Source organism: Rhinolophus sinicus, chromosome 13, assembly GCF_057876585.1.
Source record: "Rhinolophus sinicus isolate RSI-liver-muscle chromosome 13, RSI-T2T, whole genome shotgun sequence".
Lineage (NCBI taxonomy): Eukaryota > Metazoa > Chordata > Mammalia > Chiroptera > Rhinolophidae > Rhinolophus > Rhinolophus sinicus.
The window spans coordinates 56672051-56696518 of record NC_142513.1 but is presented as its reverse complement, the minus strand read 5'-3'; the positions used below and the strand labels follow the sequence as shown (position 1 = coordinate 56696518).

Below are 24468 nucleotides of genomic sequence, written 5' to 3'. Positions count from 1 at the left end.
AGCCACACAGCAGCCTGGTTTGCACTGTGGCAGACGACCTGGGCACAGTAGTTTCCCTCCGGAGCAGGCGAGGGCCCACTGCTCTGTCGAATGGCAGGCAGTCCAGTCTCCTTGGAAGCCTGAGCGCTTTGTGCCTCTGCTGTTCTTCTGGAAGGATGGATGGAACTTTCTCCCTCTCCTTGCTGCCCAGGCAGAGCCTGCCCCTGGCTCAGGCCCAGCGACAGTGGGAGGCCATGGGAACTGCTCTCCTGGCCCTGCTGGCTCTGTGGGGCAGGGGACTGCTGGAGCTGGTGACAGCCGAGGGCAGGGAGCTGATGAGAAGGGACCAGTGTTCCACTGGCTTCTGGGGAGCAGCTGTTGCCAAGGCGACAAAAGACTCTAAGAAATTGGTCCACGTCCAAGTTCACTGAAGAAGAGACTTGGCACGCCGGCGGGACTTTTTCTGTTGTTGAGTGGGAGCTTGCAAGTGGCAGAGCCAGGAACCCAGGTAGCTTAGCATGACACCATATAGCCGTCCCCAAGGGCCAGGGGGACTTAGGGGGCTCAGACACCAATGGGAGGCAGCCAGCAGCTTAGAAAAGGGGTCACAGGCGCCCCAAGCAGGGTGAGCAACAGCTCCTGCTGTGCGGTTCAGCCCGTCTCTGGGAGCCCCGGCATTCTGCCATCAGCTCCTGGAAATCCCTGGGGAGCTCCAGGCACGTAAGATTTTTCTTCCTGAATTGCTTTTTGGCAATTGCCTGTCTTTGGGAGTGGGATGGTGTGAAGAACATTGGCAAGGAAAGGCAAATGAACACTAATCTTTCTACATCGTAGAGTCTATGGCAAAGGGTATTTTTTTCTTCATTGACTTAACTGGAAATCGTTTGCCCCGGCACCCCCGGGTTTTGGGTCCCTGCTGCAGGAAAGGGTGGGAGTCCTTCCCCCATGTACCTGCTTAGAGCTTCAGGATCTCCTCCAGATTCCAGTTCCCACAAGTACAGAAATAAGGCTTCACTGGGGAGAAGGCTGTCCTTCGAGTTGGGGAGGGGGTACCCCCTTTACCAGGAAGCCCACAGGGACAGGAACGCGGGACACATCATAGCCACAGTCAAGATGTAAAGGACATTTATTGTTTTTGAAAGGGTCGAGGGGGCCTTTACAAGAGTCCGGAGCCAGTAACCAGACAGGGAGATAAATAAAATACAAGGCCAGTGTGTTGTGGGAGAATTCCAGAAAACACACTGAAAAGAATCTTTACAGTTCCAAACTGTTTTACTTTATACATAATTACAAATTAATATACAGCATCTGGGGTTTAACCCCTTTTTATTTAATAGGATTTAGCACAGAAATACTCATACAGCGTTTGAAACAACAAAGGAAAGCAGAGGTATGAGGTACAGAATCACCCGCCTGTGCGTCCTGCGGCTCCCCGCCCCCTCCCCCCATGGGGTAAGCGACACATAGGAAACCACAGGCGGAACCGTGACCACAGGGCGGGTCCCACCAGTGAGCTCCCGCTGCCCATCCTGCCAGGCGGCTGCAAGAGGCGGGTGAAGACCTGGGGTGCACAGAGGCAGTGAGCCCCCACCCTGCAGGGCTCCGACTGGGTGTCTGAAGCAGGGCAGCCGGGCCTGGGCCAGAGAGACTTTAACCACTTGGGTCTGCACATCTTTAAACCTTAGCAAGATGGAGAAATAATTCAAGGCCTGTCCATCTTTTCACTTCTATCAGATCAGGATATGGAAAGAAGTCCTTGTTTTGTTTCCCATGCCCCCCTTTTTTCCCCTTTATGGTAGCATTAAAATGCTTTTCATTTTCACACCTGGCCAGCAGGGAGCAGAGTCCAAAGCTCTCTTAACCGAGAATGTTATGCTGCATTGAAAGGAAAAGGAAGAACCAAACCACGCTGCCCCTTTCCTTGTCTCATGGGGGGGGGGGGGGGGGGGTCAATGAGAGCAAGCGCTGGGCTGGGACCACCCCAGTCATGTTGTCACAACACTCCTGAAGGAAGGCAAGCCACACACCTCTCACCCCTGCACAGGTTAATCTACAGGCTTATTTCTGGGTTCCCCATTCCAAGGAGTCCAAGCACGGGGGTGGATGCCTACCCTCGAAGGGTCGTGTCCCTTCCAGGCCACCCTCCTTATGGCCACTGGAGCCCACTCAGCAGGACCGTCTCTCTAACCCCCTCCCAGGGCTCGGCTGTCCTCTGGGCACAAGTGGCCACCCATCAACACCGCAGTAAACTGCCGCTCCAATGCCAATGCCAAAATCCTCGGGGAGAGAGAACAGGCTTTAGAAAAAGAACGCCCGAGACAAAAGGATGGAATATCAAGTACTTCTGTAAACAGCAGTTTCCGGATCAAGTTCTGGCTCGAAGGTCATGGATATGGTTCTACCTTGTATTTAAGGTGAAGCTTCTTTTCTGAAATCCCTACACACTATGTCTCCCCCCCATAACGGTCCAACAAACCCCAAGGGTGTAAAAGATTTGTGCGTCACTACTGGTAGGGCCAGGGGCTTGGGAAGGTAACAAAGGGAGCAAAAGGACAACTTTCAGTGGTATTCCCCTGAGACTTAAGAGGAAAAAAGGTAAGATTCGTACCTTCTCAAAAAATAAAAAACCTTGCTCTGGATTTGCCCACAGCTCTCTCTCTGGGGTAGAGGATGGAATGTTGGCCGGGGGCAGCACTGCCTGAGGGCAATTCGCATGTTCTGTAACCCTCTCCATTTTCAAAAAAGGAAACAGTTAACATAGTTGATTGTCATAAAAATGAAGCCAGCTGATGACAGCATGTAAAGTGCACATGCCACCCAATTAGGATGACATCTACTGAGATGATATAATTGAGAGAAGATACAGCCTCCTTCCAGAAAATTCATTAGATTCTGGAAACCTGGGGATTCTGGATGGTGTGCCCATCTGTCCCCCCAAAACTTAAACACAATGCTGGACATCGGATTTCTTGGGTTTGATGGAGAAGCATGGCTTCCTAGCGTGGGGACACCACGGGGAATTGAATCTGAGCCACCCTAGAAGACAGCCCCTTCTCACAGGACAGACACCAACAGGGCTTAGACTCAGCGACAGGGCAGCTGTCAAAGTCACAAGCACAGCAGGAACAACGCAGGGAGTGCCCGAAGCACAGCAGTGACCCCTGAGTTCAATTCCAAAGGGGGGAGAAGCAGGGACCTGGGAAGTGGTTCTCCCCGTGCCGCGGACCACGTTCTCGGTGCAGGTGGGCGGTCTGAGCAAAGCAGGAGCCTACCTTCTGATTCTGATTCTAAACTTGTCCAACCACAACCTGACCAAATCTAAGTGGGTGGGGGTGGGGGTGGGGGTGGAATCCCCACTTTTAGAAACTGCCACCAAGACCCCAAAGCCGCTTAAACATTACAGTCAGCTGGGAGTAAAAGAGTTTGAAACTGAAATCAAGCTGTGCAGCCAAGCCCAGAACTCAGTGTCCATGGCGCTTCTGTGAAGAGCGTACGTGACAGAAAATCTCACTGGCACGAAGCCCTTCCTGCTTCAAGCACAGAGCGGCCTGGCTCACGTGGACCCAGCGAGGAAGGACGTGGGTCTGTCTGCATTCGCCAGGGCCCTCCTTTCTAGCAGAGTGCTTCTCTGGGGGACGTCAAGTGTCGGGGTAACTCGAGCAAGTGACAAGGACCGACAGCTGAGCTCCACACAGTTCTGAGAGCCAGACGGAGCTGTTGGGGGATCAGGTGAAGGAAGCAGCTTAGCTTTTTTGCTGTTTAGGGATTTTGGGGGTCAGGCAGGGGGGACACATGGTTTCAACAGAAAATCAGCTGGGTTTGTTCCTAAAGTCTAGTACTGAAGGGTAAGAAAGCTCCGTGATAAAAATAGGCATATATTGCTCATAGGTGGCAACCTGCTTAACTCTCAAGCAAGACGTCCCTTGATCAAAGAATGACATGGGGTGGGAGGAAGGAAGGAAGGGGACCCCTTCTCCAGCCTTAACTTCTTTTGGGCCTTCACGGCACTTTGACAAACACACAGCAGCGGCTGGCTGTTGACTCTGCAGAGATCAGATGGCTGAAACCGTTTGGGGCTGGTATGTTACCCTTCTCTCTCTCTCTCTCTCTCTCTCTCTCTCTCTCTCTCTCTCTCTCACACACACACACACAATAAATAAAACAAATCTAAGCTAACAATGTTAAACCAGACCTCTTTCAAATAAACTGAAAGATAAATATCTCCCTGTGCAAGGCCAGCTTGCAACTCATCAACAAGCACCAAGTTACAGCTTTTTTTGTTTTTTAAAAAGTATGTCCGGAGACCCATGCTCCTGAGGGGCACAAAGCAGGCATCGGAGGCCACATGTAAAGCACAGAATCTCCCAGGGTCTCCTCTCACAGGGAGCGACCGGTGTGGCAGGTGTGTGGGGTCCGGAGGGAACCGTCCTGTATCTACCAGCTGGTGACAAGCTGCGAGCAAATACAGATCGAAACACAGTAGGAAAAAGGAGAGAAAAAACGAACAGAAAATACAGGCAGCATTTGAGGCATCTTCAAGGGGTAGAGGACAATAAACAATAGACCGTTAGGTTTTAAAAAATGTTTTAAAAATTAAAGTTTGCCAATGCCCCCTGACCGAAGGAGAACCCTCCCAAGCCACACCTTCCGGGCTGCGTTTTCTCTTGCCTGCACTGGCGCAAACCACTGTACGGGCTTAACACCTTCACCTGAACCTACTTCTCGGCCAGTTGTCCTAGTTAGTATAGGGGCGGGGACAACGTCACTGCAGGGGACGCAGGTGGCCCCTTGTGGTGTGGTGGACAGTGCCCACGGGCTCCCACAGGGAGGGCAGGCAGACCCAGCTTCCCTTGGGGAGCCGTCACCAAGTCTCAGGAATACGGCCAGGAGGCCGTGGCCACTTCTGAATGGTCAGTGACAACCAAAAAGTGTCACACGGCAGAGGTCATGGTGAGGCGGCCTCTACTTCATCTGTGCCCAGAAGATGTGGGCAAACACCTGAGAAAGCCAGCATAGGATCTCTTCTGGGATTGAACGATGAAATTAGACCTTGTGTGTGTGTCCGTGTGACTCAAACCCCCAAATCAAGATGGTGCAGATCGTATGCTTCTCTCACTGGTTTTCACAAATGTGTGTCATCCCTTCTAAAATGAACTGAGAGTTACATGCAAAAAGGGGTGAGGTATGGACGGGGAGGGGAGGGGTGTAGGTGGGGAGGGGTGAGGTGTGGGCAGGCAGGGGTGAGGCCACCTGCGCAGGACCAGGCAGTACGTCCTGCGCCGAGCTCAGCTGACCAGGCATCTGGGACAGACCGTGCATAATTCTGCCGTAGCCCATGTGGATACGCGGACGGGTGACCGTATGTGTACACACATTAAGTCCAAACTACCCGCTGTATGAGTTTTCCTTGTGTTCCCCAAATAAATGCAGCTGGCGTGTCATACCTCACTTGGAAACATTCAGGTTTCAGGAATTCCTGACTTGTCCAAAATCATCGCCTGGACTTCGGGGGCCGTCACTTTCGGTGTGACACCCTCAGTGGGGCCGGCCCCGACCCACAAATAATCCGCAGTCACAAATCTGGGGCCTCCTTACCCACCCTGGCGCTCAGGACCACGTATTTGTCTGGCCCAGGACCTGGGACAGCGTGGAGGAGTGGACGCTTGAGAGCACGGGTGTCCGTGTGAGCGAGTGGGCACGCAGGAAGAGCAGGGAGTGGGGCTGCTGACACGGCCAGCCGAGGAAGGGGTCAGCAGAAGATCTCTTCACCCTCTGTGGGCACTTCTGACACAGGGCCATCTGTGAGACGGGAGACCAAGAAGGAAGAAGGTCTGAAAAAACTGCTCTTTTTGGCCCCAAACTCAAGTCTTCTGGAATGCTAAACAGATGACGGGCTGGTGGGCCATGACCTGCCTGCAGGGTGGGTTCCCTAACTGCTTCAGTAACGGGGTTCAGTGTCTACTGCTCCCTTGAACTGTGCAGAAGCAGGGACGCTGCATTCTTAAGCAGGTCAGGAAAAGGAAGGGAGAGCAGGGGCGCGGGGGCCGTCTGCGCAGGTGGGGCACGAGCCTGCCGCCTGCTCGGTGCCACTAATCCCGAGCATGTTACTCTCGCTGAGTTTCGGGCCCCCGGGCTCCCCTGGAGTCAGCCTCGCATGCTCCAGTCACCTCGAGGATTCAATCAGATCTCGGGAAATGCTCACTGAGCACCAGTTACCCTCTGGGAAGGCAGGGAAGGTGTAACTGTTCCTTCAGGTGGGTGTGGGTCCCTTACGCGGGTAGGAAATGCCTGGAAACGAAGCGTGCGCTCTACTCTGCACACAGGTGCCACACACTGGGCTCTGAGCGGCTGGTGGAATTAGTGTCACACTGCAAGTCCGGCAGTGCTGGCGGGCAGAGCACGTGGGTTTGGTGAGAAGTGGAACAGACTGGCTTTCACACGCCTGAACGGCTCGCCTTTCTAACCCGCCTCACGCCACTCCCGTCTGCCCCTCCTCAGGACGCAGGGACACGGGGGGGACTCACCGCCGGGCTGCGCGCGGCCGCCCTTGCTCTTCTTCTTCTTCTCCTTCTTGTCCTTTGGCTTCGCTAATCCAAACAGGCGTGTGGAGGAGAGCGTGGACACCGGCGTCTGGCTCGGCCCCTCTGGCACTCTGCTGGTCTGGCTGGTGGAACTCAGTATGTGAAAAGGCCCCTTATCTTTCTGTGTCCGAGAGAGGCTGTTCCTTTTTGGGGACACTGAGAGTTCTGAGTCCAGGGACCCTGATTTGGCTATCAAAGGTGCAGGTGACAGGGGGGTCTCCTCAGGGTTGGGCAAGAAGGTCGGGATCCGCAGCAGCTTGGTGTGTTGCTGTGACACCTGCACGTGGGCAAGAGAAGGGCTTTAGGTCAGAGGCTGGCAGCACCCCGGGCCCATCGACGGGTGCGGGCTGAGGTGAACGGGGTGGTCTGCCTGGCGCGACCCTTGTCCCCGGACACCACAGAGCGCGATGTGAGACGATCCAGAACTTCTCAGTTCTGTTTACTGCCATCCCCCAAGGAGCATCCATGAAAGTGTTAAAAATACTATGTTTACTACATGCACTTAATATCAGCGTCATGAAGTAAGAGGATCTTGGGTGAGGCAGCTTAGAAAAGAGCTGAGCTGCCGCTTCCTGCAGAAACAAGGGCGTAATTATATCGGGACTGAGGGATTCTAGAAGCCGGTTCAGGTCAGAGGGAAGGTGGGGAGTGGAATTTATACCAAGATTCCAGTCAAAGGCTAAACCGACGGTAGAAGATGATGACGGGCCTATTCTCTGCTCTGAGTGCGGAGCCGTCCTCCGCGGAAGCCCCGCTGATCTGACCGGGATGGGGAGGGATGCACCCTGTGTCACAAGCGGCAGCTCAGAGCCATTCGCTGCTCCCCACCATTTGTCTGAAAACCTCCGCAGGAAGCTAAACTGCCCCTTCCGGAAGATGTCAGTTTAATTTTCTTTTATGGTCCAAGGCCAATCAATCAATCAAACAGCAACATGACACAAGCATCCCCCAGCAGGCGACCTGTGCACACTCAGCCTTTCCATCTGCCAGTGTCCGTGTTCCAGAACAGCCACGGAATCTCACGGAAAGCAACTCGGGAGTCCACGTGCCGCAAAACCGACAGCCTCCCACGTAAGCGGCAGCTACCGAAAGAGCAAGGCCTCACCGCACCCCACCGCGAATCTCCTCTGTCCACAGAGCGCGCCGCCTCCCTTCCGTCTGCTGCGCGGGAGCTTCCCTGGACCTGACGCCCGCGCCCACCACGCGGGCCCTTTCGGCAACTCACACATCAGTGCCACTTCCTGTGTCTGGGGGTCCCTCATCCTTGCTGCTCTCCCCGCCAGACAGACACCGGCTCCCCGAGGTGGGGCCGCGCGGGTTCCGAGCACAGGGGTTGCTCCTGCAGTCCCGGCTGCGTGACCCCATTCTCAGCCGCGCAGAGACTACTCCCCCCAACGGCTGCGGGACGTGGCGCTCAGCTCCAACCCCCAGCATTTCCATTCTCCTCGTCAACCTCTTAGACGTGGAAAAAGGAGAAAAAGACTCACTCCCTCACCTGCCCCTTTAGTGTAAAAAAACATTCTGTAAAAACAGGCTTTCTCTCTCCACTAAGTTTCTCGGACACAGACGGGTCTTCCTTTGGTCAGTCGTGACCCGGCCTAAGTGACGGGGACAGCGGGCCCCTCCCAGCTGCGGGCTCGTTACCTGACAGGCGTCCCGCTCCATCTGCCGCTGGCTGAGCCGCTCCGCATCCCGTTTCAGCTGCTCCTGCTCGCGCTCCAGCTGCCGCTGCGCCGCGCGCAGCCTCTCCAGGTCGTACTGGTAGGCGCCCTTCTTCTGCTGGAGCTCGTCCCGGTCCCTCTCCAGGTCCTGCTGCCCCCGGCGCACCTCCGCCTCGCGCTGCGCCAGCCGGGCCTCGCGCTCCTGCAGCGCCCCCTCGCGGGCCTCCCACTCGCGCTCCCGCCGGCGCTTCTCCTCCAGGTGCTGGGCCTGCTGCCGCTGCAGGTTGGCCAGGTCCTGGCGCTGCTTCTCCAGGCTGCGCTGCTTCTCCTGCTCGATGAGGGAGCTGGGGCGGGACGAGCTCCGCGTGAGCGCACGCTCCGTCAGCAGCAGCTTCTGGTCCTCGATGTAGCTGTCCTGCTGTGACACCACGCCCTGAGGAGAGAGAGGCGACTGTGGCAGGAGGAGGGCGACGGGCGGGCTCCTGCCCCCGCACCGGGCGCACTAGCCACCACACAGACCACAACTCGCCCCTTAGTTTTAAGCTGCTCTGGGCAAAAGGCTCCGGGATAACCACGGGCAGTTACAAACGGGATGTCAACCGTGCGGGAACTGTGTCTTCTCCAACTCCGCCCTGTGCTGTCTGCAGGCACTGGCCCTGCCTGGGAGGTGGGGAGTGAGTGTGCTGCGGGCGGGGGCAGGGAGGGATGAGACCCTTGGCTCTTCAAGAAAGGAAGCAAGCAGAACCGGGGGATGTTCCAGAACGTACTGAATAGTCACTGTTTTGGGAGGGCCACCCAATCCAAGGACCACAGAGACATACGGAATATGGAAACTTGTAATCATACGAAAGCCTTTCTAGACCGAAATGATCCTTAACTACATGATGGCGCCCCGTGTGCTTTGTGGCCTGGCCATCAACTGGCCCTACCGCCTGCCATCTGCTCCCAGCTGTGGTCTTACAAGGCCGATGGCACTCTACCCGCTGCATTCTGTGACCTTTCCCATCACGAGAGCCAGTATTCTCTGGACTGAGGGCCCCACTTACCCATGAACAACCTATGACCGCAAAGACCCAGGCCAACACCACGCGTTCTTCACTGTTTTTCTCACAAGAAATAAGTGAAGGGGTGAAAGAGAAAGGCACGTACCTGCAACGTGCTGAGCAGCTCGTGGAGATGAACGATGCTCTGGACGACCTGCTGCCAAGGGACACAATGGAGACAGCGCGTCAGGACGGGGCCGGACCCCACACTGCCTGTCGCCTGACCAGGTAACCTCCTAACACACAGCAAGGGGCTTGCGCGTGAATGAATTATTCTCAAACTGAAAGCATCAAGGAGAAGACGCAGGTACAGACAGCAAAGAAAAACAAAACACGAGCAAACGAACACAGTCACTGTGTGTGGAGAGGGCCATCAACACACAGGAAAATGTATTAAACACTCCAGGTCTTTAAAATGACTGGCACAAAAATGACACATGTACCAATAGAACAGAAAACCCAGAAGCAAATCGTAAGAATTTAGTGAATGATATAAGTAGCATTTCTAAGTCAATGGGGAAGGGAAGAAAATTCAGTGAATTATTCTGAGAAAACTGGCTAAATCTTTGGAAAACTTTCAGATCCTGGCTCACACAAAAAGCATTCAAATCGATTTAAATTTAAATGTAAAAAAAAAAAAGAACCATAAAGGAGCTATAAGAAAATAGGAGAATGTGTTTCTGATCTTGAAACAGGGAAGGCTTTTTGAAGACAGAAGGAGGGGAAAAAACCACACATACACAAATCTTCAACTGTCACTCTATGAAATGTAAAATTAAAAGGCAAAAATGACAAACTGAACAGAAAGTGAAATGAAAACCTCTTTGATTTAAAAAAGACTCTCACAGATCTGTAAGAAATGAAAACCCTCATAGAGAAACAGCAAGGAACTATAAATCCAGCAATTTAGAAAAGAAGAAATACAATGGCCAGTTACAAAACATATTAAAAATGATTCAATTGTATTTAAAGTCAAATCAATGCAAAATAGAGAAATACCACTTGAACTCATCAGACCAACAAAATGTCAATGAAAAAAAATGAAACTTCCTGATGTTGGTGAAAGCCAGATGGAAACGAATGCTGTGCTGATGGCCGGGGAACTCCCTGCACAACCTTGTTGTCTCTAGGACCAGTGTGCAGCTGGGGACGTAATAAATGCAGGGGTAAGGACGTTCTCAGGGGCATCATTCGAAAAGCAAAAGAGCCGAGAAAGAATGACCACGGAGAGATTACGTAAATGATGGTACAAGACATCACCACATGCAGCTGGTAGAGCATGTCTGCATGAAAACGCTCTGCGGAAATGCTTCTAAGGTGTGTTTAGAGAAAAACACTTCAGGGTGTGACGCTCCAGGGAGAACGCATACCAACTGTGTATAGGACTATATTTTATTGCTCACAAACTTAGACCTAGGAATATGTGGTATGTAGAAGAAAAGGCTGGAAACAGAAATATCGAGTATTTTACTGGAGTTGTTTTTCAGTGGTGGCGTTATATTGTTTTCCTTTTTTACATTATTGCACATTTTTCAAATTTTCTTCCATGAAAATGTATTCCTTTTATAATACTTAAAACACAAAAAACTCAATTATCAGGCTTCGCTCTCCTGAGAATACATTGTACCTCTGATGTAAGCATGTTCTTAGGTGAGAGAGAGAGGGCGAGGGAGAGAGAGGGAGGGAGGAAGATCGCAGAGGAGCCGCTGACTCCCAAGCATCTATAGTGTATAATCCAGGCTGAAATGAATACCTGGAAAACACTGTCCTGCACTATTTACTACCTGACTCTTCTCATTAAATATAAGGGAAGACGTTGCCAAATGGAAAAATCAACCAAGAGCTTTCAAGCAGCAGATACAGAGAGTAACAGCCTGTGTGAGAGCAGGTCTATTTTATTTAAGGATAAACAGTGAAGGAGCTTCCACACTATTTGGACGTCCATGCCAATAAACAGAAAACAATATCCTTCTGTGTTTTTAGGGGAAATCCCTTATTTTAAAATTTCAAACCAGAGCTCCTCAGGGATTTACAATATTAGGTTAAAAGCAAGAAGAAACACCAAGATCCTGAGAGGTGGCCCCAAAGAGCTGCTATCGTATATGTAATTCCAGCCGGCCACACACAGACTCACTCGCTCAGAGTCAAGTACGTGTGGAGAGGGCAGTCACTCCAAGAGGACTTCCTAAGAGCGGACCCTGGAGAAGGGGAGCCAGTGACAGAAGGGACTTATCCTGCAGGGTCAGTGGCACTCAGCTGAAGGGAGGTGGAAAAGCCGTGCATCGCAGTCTGACTGCCACTGAGCAGGCCACCAAGGCCAGCAAGACCACCTTCAGGGTGACACGTGTGTCAAGTGAAAAGCAGTGCTCAAGGAAAACACTCGAGTCCTTGCAGGACGAGAAATGACTACGCAGGGTTACCCACGAGTTAATATGCCACGTCCCAGGCTTGTGGCTTCCGGCCCAGGCTCGTGTTACAGGAAAGGAGGCCACAAATTCTGTTCAGTGGGATTGGACTGGAGACACCACCAAGGGGGCGTCACAGCCCGTGTTCAGAGAAAGCAAGAGGCTCCTGGAGAGAAGCTGAGGCCACTTTAGGAGGCGACGCCAAGAGGACGCCCCGGGGCCAGGGCACAGGCAGGGTAACGGACACGACAACCCCGCACTGCCTGTGGGCCGGGAGTCAGCCTGTCTGTACCAGCGAACAGAGTGGGTATTCCCAACCCAGCAATTGTAAGTCACACTCATGCACAGCTCACAACGTCCTTACCTCATTGTTCCTCTTAAGTACAAAGGCTAGGTTAGCATTTCCACCCTATAAAACAGAAAACACACATTTCAAAAAAAATGAAGGTCCTGAGACAAATTATGTTCAATGAGTGTGAGTCATGCTGTGGCGTCCACTCAGGTCCCTGCCCCCACAGCCTCCCACTGCAGGTGAATGAGATTTGCGGCTGACCTGTCACTCAAGCCTCCTCCAGAGCTCAGGTTGGTTTGGGGCATTTAGACAAACCTCTGGAGGAAGCTGGTCCTGCCAGGGCTGAGGCTGAGCTACGAGCGTGAACACAGGACGCTGAGGCGGCAAGCCAGAGAGTCCTAACGTGGGGACCCTAAGTGTACTGGGTTTAATGTGCTTTCTTCTTAAAGCAAAGTCGGAAATAAAAACAGCAAGTCAGCATCCAAAATGGGACCAAAAGTGGACTAAGTTCAGAGGTAGTGAAATCAGAGGGAAATGCTCAGGCAGTCGTCAATAGTATACTTTAGAAAGAAGTACCTTTTTCAGACCACTGTCTGACTCTGTTCTCCTAAGATCTTGACCATCATCTCCCTCTTCCTTATCACCTCCTAAACAACAAACAAACAAACAAACACAGTTTTTCAAAGTTGTGAAACAGCTTAGCCAGGAGAGGAGCCCAGCATACACAGCTTAGGGATATGGTATGGCTGAATCCTCCCAATGCCAAAGAACGGGCATCTAGGTGATCGGTAATAATCTCACTGATGCAGAAAAAACTAGAAGCAGGGTGAGAAAGTGAGTATTATTTTCCCATTGGCTTTAGCTTAGCTGAGATCCCAGCAAAACCTTCATCATTCAAAATGAGCGTGTCACTGAGCGAGGCTCGAGTACGTGAGCAGCGCCACACTGTGAGGGTCTTACTGGAACAGTGACTGCCTGGCCCAGAGGACATGGAGCTCCCTGAGGACAGATCACGTGAGTTGCGTGTGACAGCCAAGGCCTGCCTGTGAGCGGACGTGAGTTCAGAGCCACTCACCTTTGGAGGCACTCATCTGGTGACTGTCGAAGCCGCCAAAGGTCTCTGCCCTCCGGGGCAGGGACACGGGGCCCACGGGGCCTTCCTGCTCCCCAGGGCTGCTCACGGCCGGCCCAAGCGTGCCGCCCAGGCTTCCACTCACCAAACTCTGAAGGATCTCCACTGGAAGAGAAGGAAACATGTAAACTCTGTAGGTTAAATACATCAGATTTTTCAAAGATAAACTGTGTGGAAAAGAGAGGGTCTCGTGGTGGAGGTGGTGGGCGTCCTGTAAATTGAATCTTAAAATGTGTATCAAAAAACACGGGCAAGACTGAACTACACTGCCTGTGAATAGGCACTTGTCCAAAAAACCACACACACACACAAGTGATTACTATAAAACTGACAGTATCCGGAAGGAGGGAGCTGCGATGAGTCCAGGACACGTGGAAGGGCTTAGGGCGTCTGGCGACATTTTATTCCCTGATCTGGGTAATGGCTACAAGGGGCTCACGTGATTATAACTTCCAAAAGCAAAATAACTGTTTCAGATTGTTTTCTGGGTTTGTGCTTTTGTTTATGATAAAAAAGCAAAAACGGGCAGGTGATGTTAGTGCGTAAACCACGCTGGGAAGAGATGAGGAGGGGGCCGCGCCCAACGTAAATTACCCTCATTTATTGCACTTCTCATTAACGGTCCTCCTTTGAGAGCCTCTTCTGTGTTGGAGCGGAAGAGGATTCTAGAGCTGTGAGTTGGGGAGCACTCCTCTGGCAAGGGGGTGCTGCACTCGGTCATGTCCCGGAAAATCATCTCCTTCTCTTCCAGCAGGAGGAGAATCTGCAGGTCCTTTTGCTGAAGTTGCTCTGCAGGGTGGATGGAGAAAAGGTCTGGTGATCTGACTGGTGAGGACCAGCATGATGGGATGACTAAGACACGATCGCCACCTCGTGGTAACTTAGGGGACAACACAGAACATAACCTTTTTTCCCCTTCTTTTTTCCATCATGAAGGCAGTATCAAGTTTTTGTGGTAATAATTTGTAGCTGGGAAACTATCCTGGGTCTTTCTAGGCAAACACTGGAATTTCTGACATGACAAGCCGGCACTGTGTTTCCACTCCCCTCCTTCAGTTTCTTTTCCAACCCCCTCTTCTCTGGCTTTTGCCCATCCCTCTGTGTCTGCTCTTTCCAAGGTCACCCATCATTACTGAATCCAATGAGGTCTTTTATGCCATCCTTTCCAGCAGGGATGGTTCCTCTTTCGACTGTTTCCCTCTCTCCTTTGAGGTTCTCTTCCTACCACCCTCTCTCCTTGGAGCACTTTACACACATGCCATCTGCAAGGGGATATTTGGGGTCCCCTTGGCTCAATCCTGGGCTGCAGTCTGTCCCTTACGCACTTTCTTCTTGGGATCTCATTCACTGCCGTGGCTTCAATTGCCTCCTCCGTGCTGACAACCCAGTAAAAGCATCCCAAATCCTGCCCACTTTTTTGAGCACCAGCCCCTCTCTCAGGCAGTGACCTGCAGTTAGACGCCTGGTTCTCAGCACGTCCGAAACCTCGTCTCCAGTCTTTCATCCCACCTCCTCCCTTTAGCGCGTGCTCTCTTCCTCAGTCAACAGCACCCAAGCTGCAGACGGGACAGATTTCACGTCCTCACTGCCCACCATCCACACTGGTTCCTTGTTTCTCACTCATGTCCATCCCCTCCCCAGCCCGGTTCTCACTGAAACTATCCCCCGTCTCCTAATTGATGTTTCCACCCTCATGGCTCCTCTCCTTCAAGCCATTCTCCCGGTTGGCTTCAATATCAATTTTAAAAATTAAAGTTGAAATTTTGCTAAAAACATTACACGATTCCCTTGTTGCCCTTTAAGACCTGGTGCCTTCCTAGCGTCACCTCCCATCACAGCCTTGATTCTCCCGGCAGACCAAACCCATCATTCCTGAGGACACGGCAAGGCCTTTCCCCTTTTCCATCTAATGCTTCTTGTCTGGTGAAGTCACTTTTTTCAGATGTGGCTCACGTGCTGGCTTCTCTGGGCGACATACCACTGGCTGGATTTGTAGGTCCCACAGATGTGACACATGCCTTCGGCCTCGGAAACCACTTGGTGGCCTGTCACGGGATGTCTCCCTTACTAGAGCATTAGCTTCCCAATGGCAGGGACTCTGTCTTAGGAATCTCTGCATCCCTAGCACCTCCCAGGATGCCTGGCCAGGTGCTTCATACATGTTAAAAGACGGAAGTTTCACCCCTGCCCACCTTATCACAGGCCAATAAATCTGGCTCCGGGCTAAGTCTGTCCATCTTTTTTTCCTCCTCACTAAACAGAATGTTATCACTGTCCAGAGCTTGAAGGACTCACTAAACTTCTTGGGGGCTTACATTTTTTGACTCTGGGCCTCATTCCTACCCAAAGCACATTAACCAAGCACCGGCAGAGAGAGGGGAGCAGGCCCCTCTGCTGTGCGGGAGACAGGGAGCAGAAGCCTGGCCCGGGCTTGAACTCTGGATGGGACCCTGGGCTGCTCGGCCTTCGTGGGTCTCAGCTTTCTCATCTGCACAATGGGGATAAGAATCCACGTCTTTCAGGGATGCTGACAAGACTATCTGAAACAGTAGGGACTCAATAAATAATGCTCAAGCATAAGCAATAAGCACACATCTTCCCGAACCACCTCCCAACTCTTGTCACTGGGTGGCAGGCTGTGACCGGAATAATTGATAAAAACAGATTAACTGGAAAATTATTTTCCTCAAGTTCCTTTCCCTTCTTCTTGTTTTAATCTTCGATGTGGCCATGAGTGTTTGCAAATTCTTTGGTGACGAAGTACAAAGAATGTCACCAGGGTCCAAAAACACTGACACTGAGACAGGAGAATCAATACTCCTTTGACGTAGGGTCGGACTCACTCTCCTGCCGTTTTGTGCTGGGACCCTTGGCAGCTCAGATGTGGTTTCTCGTTTGTGAAAAGCAATGCATCTCCCCGGTTCCCAGGGCCTGCTGGGAACTGGGGACTAGCCGTGATGCTGGGAGGAATCATCATTGTCTCCTGCCACTGCAGAATCGACTGCAGACTGCAGACAAGGGCTTCACGCCCCTTCCAACAGCTTTGCCTTTTTTTCTTTTTAAGTAGGGTCCATGCGGGGATCCAACTGGTAACCTTGGTGTTATCAGCACCACGCTCTAACCAACTGAGCTAACCGGCCACCCCAGCTTTACCTTTTAATTCCCGGGCTTTGGTGTCCAACATTTTCTTTTCTTCCTCATTCTCACTAGGAATTCCTTCATCTTCATCTCTGTTCCTAATACAAGCAAAACAAAAGATTCCTCAGATGCCGGATTCCCTGGGGGCTGCCGAGGGCCATATGGAATCAGGGCGGGAGGAGCTGGGGGGCCGGCCCGAGCTTACAGGGTGTTGATCGTGTCCTGGATGACCCGCATCCAGCTGTCCCGCTCCTCTCTGGAGCCGGCGTGGACTTCCACCATCTCCGGGTCCTTCATCCCCATGCTGATGAGGAACAAGCCCTTCTCCTCATGTGCCACTTCCCTCACAATCAGCTTCTTTAAAGAGATCACTGTTGACTTCTGGTCCTGGAAAAGGCGAGACCAGACAGAAGAAATGCACACGACATTCTAACTCTTACAGGCAACTTCAGCCTACGAGGGGCCTTTTAAGAGCATATGGTTCAACCCACAGTGGCAGCGGTAGGATAAGGAGAAATATCCTGTTATTTCCCTTACATTTTATCAAACAGAAAAAAGAGTTCCAAAAAGGAAATGACAATTTATGGCTAGGAAGGGTCTTGCCATGTTTTCTACGTGCTGAATCCTTCCCCATGCCTCAGAGAACCTGGATGGCAATACCATAAATTAGCATGATCTATGGGGCATAGTGGGTGAGAAACACTCCAGTGATCAAATGTCCAACGCTCTCAAAAGGATTGTAATGTAGCAGGAAAATAATTTTGGGGGGAAAGAGGCTGGGACAAAAACTTACAAGGGTAATAAATTACGCAGAGGAATGTGTCCTGAGCCAATTAATTCTGAGAACGTGGGAGAGCAACAATACAGTGTTTAATTTACACTCAGTACTTACCCCTAGCTGTTTTGAATACTATTAATTACAAACAGAAGAGAATAACAATTCAGCTTACCAATGAGGCGAACACGTATTTCTGGTCTTTTTCTTGAAGGAAAACTAAAATGTCAGTAAGCAGTACTGCTTGAACCTCTGTAAAGTGGGAGAAGGAAAGAGATTAGAGTTAAGCACAGTCAGAGCACTTTTATTAGCAATTCAACAATATGACCCCAAAGAGCACATCGGGATGAGACATATTCCTCTAAGGCAATCGTACATTTCTGCAGGATGCAGGTCTGGTCATTAGATTTTTAGAGGCATTTAAAAATGGGATCTATCACCAAAGCCTTGTCTTGCAAAAGTTCAAGTACTTTAGTCTAGAAAGATGTATCTCGTAAGGCAAGATTTGAAGAATAAAATACTGTAACAGTAAAGTTAGAAAGCAGCACTTTAACAGATGTGAAATGAAAACACAACCCACAAAATACTCAGGATGCAGTGTTTCTCAATTTCTGATTATAGTAATGGGAAAAGCGTGGGATAGCAGACAGGAAAGCTGCCAAAAGGTGATGTAGAAAAATATCTAAGTCTAATGAGAGGTAGTCATCTTCACACCCCCAAGAGAACAAGAACGGCCACACACCGTCCTCTGATTTCACAGGTACGTGTGAATACAATGTCTTTATGTCAGTCAACCTCAGCCTCTCCGTGCCATGGAAACAGCCTTCTTTGCTTCTCCGTTAAAACCAAACCAAACCCAAATGAACATCTCTAGCTGGGTCTAGGACAAAAGGATGTCACAAATTCTTGCTCTAACTGCTCTAGGAGTACAAAGTGACGTGCGCCATTATTCCCTGAAGGACAAAGTCTGACTCTCTGGAGGTGAGCCACCTATTGAGATCTAACATGCTGGCCCCTCTGTGCAATCGTCTCTCTGAAAAGAAGCGCCTACTATTCCTTGAGGGAACAAATGGAACTGACTTGTGCAGCCCCTCCTGGGTGGTTAGGCCCCTCCTGCCTTTTCCACCACTTCTGCCCCAGCTAGAATCTTCTGTCCGTGTAACTCATTGCAAAGCTATGAGGAAAACAGAAGCAAAGATGTCTGATTTCGAGGAGGGTAGAGTGTTTCAGCCTAGACCACAGTAATTTTCCATGCAGTACCATTAGTTTTCTTTTTTTTTTTTTTTTTAAGTTTACTTTCAAATAAATTCAGGTGCCTGCCCCCCTCCAAAAAAAAGTTCTAAAACACAAACAAGTATCAATTTCATTGGATGCTGAAATTTATATGATCAGTGTCAGCCTATCAGAGGAAACCCCACCCCCTTCAAAGGGTACCCTGCACAGTACTGGCTGTTCTTGGCATCCGTTGCCTTGGGGTAAGAATGACTCAACACCAACTCCTATCTCCACTGGCGGCATTTCAGGTCAGAAAACCTATCGTTCCGCCATCAGCCTGACCACAACTTTGTTCCAACATCTGGAATCGATTCGTTTTTCTGTAGGGAATGAATAAATCAACTGCTGTATAAAGGAAAGAATAAAGAGCTAGCTCCAGACAGTGGCAGTTCTAGAAAATTCAGGTCCCGACAAGGGCGGGCAGCTGCTTCTGAACTGCCGGCCTGCCTCCGAGACAGTGCAAAGTGGCCATGTGGGAGGAGCCGGAACCAGGTTCTTAGAACCTCCCGGAGCATCAGGGCTGGAAGGGCCGCAGGGTTCACCACGGGGCAGTGAGATACACATCTGCTTGGTGGCCGGGAGGGACGTTTCTTTTCTGAGTTATCCTGTCCCTTCTTTTCATGCTGCCTGTGGGAATTCGGGCCCAGAACAGCTCTTCCCGGAACCACTGCGACACTGGTTTTCTGCGTGTCTGTCACCTCACACTCCCTGACGCCTGCTGCACTCTAAACCGCTCCCAATGTTTCTAGTATATAGAATTGTACTAGAAATAACCCAATGTATCCCTTTCCTGCTTAAAAACCCTCCAAACTGAACCCATTCTCACCCCTTCCCCGACCCCATCCATAGTATCGACTGTCAGCTTCTTAGTCTGGCGTGTGCGCCCTTTACAACCTGGCCCACGGGCCCAGCCCTCCCTGCCACTTACCCGGCTGCCTGTCTGGGAGCCCCGACTGCACCCTTCCCAGATGTGCCAGATCCTATCAACTCGACGCTTCCACGCTGACTCTTCCCTTTCTGCCCAGCACCCTCCTCATCATCTTTCAAGACGTAACTCACATGCCACTCCTCTTGCCTTCCCCAACCTAAGCTCGGGCCTCCATGCTAGCGCCCAACCACTGCGGCCCAAGACCCTCTGTACAAGTGTCTCAGCCTGATCCCAGCTTCTAAGCGGGCGTCCTGCTTCCTTCACCTTTCACATGAGCTGATGGCCTGGGACTTCTTCAGTGTTTGGGCTCCGCTTACTCTCTGACAGCGGTTACCTACAGCACTACTTACACCTCAGGGAAGAGAGAAGCACACATTTCAGCCACCTTACTGTAAGGCCAGTGGGGGACAGTAGTGGGCTCTCCTGCTTCGTGTACTCAGCTCAGAGGCCAGAGGACGGGTGAGAACACGCAAGGCTACCCGGTGCAGTGAGGGCTGCCACACGGGCCCAGTGAGTGCAGGTATGATGGACACAATGATTAAGAAACAAAAATCAAATGTACAGATGAATTAACGAAGGTCACCACTTGCTTCACTCGAGGGAGCTGATCATATGAAACGTCAAAATTAAAATCAAATGGAAAATGAGTATCTTTTATGATCTCTCTTGCTTAGAGAAAGATAAGAGCTATGAATGTCATCAAGTTGAACGAATCTGGTTGATGTGAGTTAACCTTACATTTCTAAAGTCTCAGGAGCTGATAATTCTTCCGACATCTCCTGAGAACAAGTGGTGTACGTATTTTGAATCTCACAGACTGTGAACTAACTGATGGGGTTTCTCTCCGTGGAACTTTTCCCAGAGACCCCAATCCCAAACTTGTTGCCCACCTCTGGTACAGAAATACGCCTTCCGTAACAGCTGCATTTTTGTATTAATCTTACCCTTTGCTTCATTTTTACATTTCCCCCTGCCCATTTTCCCTGACTGCATTATTTCCTTGGTAACTTACTGTATTTTATACGATTTTTACAAAATATCTCAAACCAGATTTTAATTTGAGATTCAGAACAATCAAATGATGGCTGTTCCTGTGATGTGTGGACAAGGGAAGGCTCCTTAGCAAAAACCCGGTGGTGAATTTCGAACAGACATCTTTGGATGCTCGTCGCCCGCTGTCCTCCGTCACCGCTCAGACACAGGGCACACGGGAGCCTTACCTTTCAACCTGCCCGCTGCGTTCTTCAGAAACACACTCCCGTCCCGCACCAGCTTCTTCCGCTTCAGGTCCTCCTTGGCAAACATCTGACCGCTCTTCATCCTCATGATCGACTTGCTGTCTGTCTTGGTGTAAATCTCGTTGAGACGCACTTTCTTTTCGTAACTCGCCACCTTGCTGTCCACAGCCCCGATGACATCCTTCACCAGACTCAGGGACTGTGCCAGGTCATCCTGCTCCGCGCCGTTGTCTTCGAAGGAAAGAGAGATGTTTTCAACGGGCCCCCTCCCACAGAGAAGAGGCGTCACTGCCCCCCTGCGGGCGTGCTCTCAGGCCAAAGCCAGCACCTCGGAGGGCATAAGTTTCATTCTAAACCACGTGAGATGTTTTCAGTGATACAATCACATGCGATTACATGCTATGTTCTCAAGGAGAAGGAACCAAACATGTTTAGGGAGGGAGAGAAGCACCGGGTTCTTTCTGTACGTCTTTGTTTTACGTGATCTTTGGTGTAACTGCCTAGGAGCAGGGGAGCCAAGAGAGAAACTACAAGTACTGATTGAATGAGAAACAGCAGCAATTCTAGCACTTGCGGGGTAACTGGTGGCCGTTATCTCCCAGGCGAGTGACATGGGAGAGGCTGCTGAGGTCACTGAGCCTCCTGAGGGGATCAGTAAGTGGTTCCGTCCCCTTGCTATCATCTGCCCTAAGTCTGGTGACATAAAATTTCAAGTTTGCCCTCAAGGAAAGTCTTTAGGATGAAACCCAGGACCTCTTAGACGCCCCAGAGCAGGACGGCATCTGCTATGGTCTCCAGGACACTCGGGCACACAGGAGACAGCGCACAGGCACGTGAGGCCCAGGAGAGGCAGGAGACTCACCTTTGGTGCACTGCAGTATCCTCTGGAATAAAACGGGGTATTTAGTGATCCGCTGCGTTACCAGCAAGATGCACTCCGGGATGCCGAGCCTCCTCACCACCGAACTGCTCATCTTCTTCTGCAAGAGACACACGGACCGTCAGCAGCTGCCTGAGGAAAGACAGACCGACGGGGGGCGGGGGGCATGCGCTCTGGACAATGGCGGGGCTATCACTTGTTACCACAGCACCTTCACAAAGGCCTGGAAACGCTTATCCTTGGTATAGAGGTCCTTGAAGTAATTCACAGACTGGTTGTGGTGCCCACAAAACTTGCCGTACGTCTTCTTTAAGCGTTCTGCGTTCTCACCTGAAAACTGCAGGGCCAAGAGAACAGATTTAAACGTGCATTCCCATTTTGTACAAAGGTGCCAGTCTATTTGTAAAACCCAGGAGTGCTTCCTTATAAATTCCCCCAAAAGACTGAAATGATACAGCAGCTTTGGAATACAGCCTGGCCGTTCCTCAAAAAGTGGAATAAAGAGTTACCGAATAACTCAGCAATTCCACTCCTAGACATAAAAAGATCTGTCCACATAAACACTTGTATACTCATGTTTGTTATTCATAATAGCCCCAAAGTGGAAACAATCTAAATGTCCATCAAAGGATAAATGGATAAAAAAAATGTGGCGTAGACATATGAAATATTAATCAGCCACAAAAAGGAACAAAATACTGATTTCATACGTGCTATAATACCAATGAACCTTGTTTTATTCTATTCCCACAGAATGTCCAGAATAGGCAAATCCACAGAGACAGAAAGCTGATTAGTGGCGGCCAAGGGCTGTGACAGCTGTTGGTGGGATGATAAAATGTTCTAAGACTGATTATGGTAACGGTTGCACCATCCTGTGAATATACTAAAAACCGCTAAATTGTACACTTTAGTGGATGGGGGAGGGGGGTTGTCACTGTGTGAGGGGTATAAATGACAAATGTCTATTACATTGCTTTGTGCACCTGAAATGAATAAAAAGTTCAAAAAAAAAAGGGTGGACTCTAAGGCATCTGAATTACATTTCAACAAACTGTCTATATTAAAAAAACAGTAAACACAAATACCTATGTACTGTGCACATAAGGAATGTTCTAGTCTGTAGAATGTAACTTCTGTTACTACTTGTCACAAACGTAGTAATAAAACAAGGGCACTCACTAGAAGTTTTTCATGCGATAATCGGTCTTACAAATGTCACTTTGGTAAGTCAGAAACAGCCAGCACGACCCAGGGGCCTGTTTACCTTACTTGGCTCAGGCCAGCAGCCCTAACAACGCTGCACAGCCCTTAAATCATTCCCAGACACGTGGAATGACAACAGTTCATCTGCGGACATGTTCACGGTGGGGCAGACGGCAGAGCGGCTGCATGGAGTCTGTGACACATACTGAGCAACGGCTGACTCTGCACTAAAATCTCTGGAGGCGACACGGGCTGAGCCTTACCAAAACACTGGAAAAAGCGTTCCGGGGAGCTTTTCCTTTTCCTCTTTCTCCACAGAAAAGCTGAAGCAGAGCGGTTTTAAGTGACCTGTTCCTGTCATAAAGCGTGTGCCCCAAAAAGGGGATTCCAGCACTGGCACACCATGGGGCGAAGATACGAATCCCACCATCAAAGAACTTGCTGGAGCATGGGAACACATGCAAGAAGCTACAAACACCACAAGCCAATGTTCGTGAGCGTCCCTGTGCAGGTCTGAGGACAGAGGCAGATGTGGAAAACATCTGGGAGAGGGGCTGTTTGGGGAAGACAGGTCCTCACCTGGAGAGCTGACCACTCCCACTCTGAGGCCCTGACTCTGTGTTAAAGCATTTACCACACTATGTTTGCGTTTATTTCATAACATGCCTGTTTTTACTTCCAGAACATGAGTTTCATGAGGTAGAGGTCGAAGGCATGTCTATCTTAGTGGTTCCACCTGGTATTTAGTAGATGCCCAGTGAATACTTGAAAAATGAATGAATGAATGAGGCGAGCAGTACAGGCTCAAGAATACAAGGACAAAATTTCCAATTATTAGACAAATGCTCCAGCAGTTACGCCTCTGCTTCTACACTGAGACAGAGATTTGCTGGGGAAAAGGAGCTAATCAGATGTGACGTTATGTGCCTCTGCCTGGTAAGATCGTATTAGCAACACTAAAAAAAAAAACATTTTAGAAAGAAACATTAAAAACTGTGACAAGCACGTCTAACAGCATCAAATCATTAGCCAAACTGTCTTTGGAGTAGAACTGAAACCATACCACACCTTGATGAAAATATCAGTAAGTCACATTTTATGAGCTATTTTATAGGTAGTTTCTTATTCGATTTTCTATGCCCACGTGGTTTTCAGATAAATGAGCTCCTTTTGATTTGAGGCAGAAGGAGAAGTTGAGACTTCCAACGTATGCTTTGTGATTTCTTACATGACAGTGTTTCTGCTGGTATAGACTCTGAGGAAGAAAAACTGCCAAACTGCCTTTTATTATTTACCATATACGTCACATACGTTATGTAAACATGGCTTTTAACCTTTAGAAATCCTATTAGGAGAGAAAATCCACTGTCCTCGTTTACAGAAAAGGAAACCGCGGCTTGGGGAGCTCAAACAACTTGCCTGAGCTCCCCAGGACAGTGAGTGGGACAGAAGGTGTGAGAGCTTCGCTCTTGCCCGTGGCTCACCTGGTTTACAAGCACATCCCCGATCCTCCTGATGAGAAAGTTCTTCTCAATTTTGTCCACCAGCGATTCCTTCTTCCGCTCCAGGATCCTCTGAAAGAACTGGCTGTGGATACTGATCAGCTCGTCCAAGCAGGGGAAGAGCTTCTCCACCATCTGCTGCTCAAAGAGCAGGTCCGTCATCATCCCCCGGCTGTACACGTCACTCATGATCTTCAGCGTGCGGACGTGGTGGAGCTCCGTCTGCATCAGCTCTGAAGGGGGGACACAGCCGAAGGTCAGGGACATTCAGGCACGAGGACGCGCCTCATTAGCCAGAGGGCTACTGGGCACAAACATGGAGCCCATTTGGAACAGCTGTCTTTTCCCTAAAGCGTTTTCATCTTCTTCCTCTATTTTCCATGTGACCTACTCGTAGGACTGGCCTACTGGAGTCCCTGACTCTTTGGTGGTT

General features: G+C 50.4%; 1 protein-coding gene across 19 annotated transcripts in view; it reads right to left on the bottom strand.

The window, feature by feature from the left end:
• Window positions 1-1087: 1087 nt before the first annotated feature.
• AKAP13 (A-kinase anchoring protein 13) overlaps window positions 1088-24468 on the bottom strand; it is a 253883-nt gene continuing 230502 nt past the window's right edge. For 18 of the 19 annotated variants that reach the window (XM_074317388.2, XM_074317390.2, XM_074317392.2 and 15 more), the window contains 15 exons: window positions 24018-24268; window positions 21539-21664; window positions 21310-21427; window positions 20430-20678; window positions 17182-17258; window positions 16437-16618; window positions 16247-16329; window positions 13688-13882; window positions 13037-13198; window positions 12538-12608; window positions 12034-12078; window positions 9371-9421; window positions 8205-8654; window positions 6504-6837; window positions 1088-5778 (listed from right to left, as the gene is read on the bottom strand). In XM_074317388.2, the coding sequence (XP_074173489.2) occupies window positions 5729-5778; window positions 6504-6837; window positions 8205-8654; window positions 9371-9421; window positions 12034-12078; window positions 12538-12608; window positions 13037-13198; window positions 13688-13882; window positions 16247-16329; window positions 16437-16618; window positions 17182-17258; window positions 20430-20678; window positions 21310-21427; window positions 21539-21664; window positions 24018-24268 (2444 nt within the window). In that variant the 3' untranslated portion in view covers window positions 1088-5728. The remainder of the gene's footprint in view (window positions 5779-6503; window positions 6838-8204; window positions 8655-9370; window positions 9422-12033; window positions 12079-12537; window positions 12609-13036; window positions 13199-13687; window positions 13883-16246; window positions 16330-16436; window positions 16619-17181; window positions 17259-20429; window positions 20679-21309; window positions 21428-21538; window positions 21665-24017; window positions 24269-24468) is intronic. The other variant, XM_074317391.2, reaches the window with a different exon arrangement.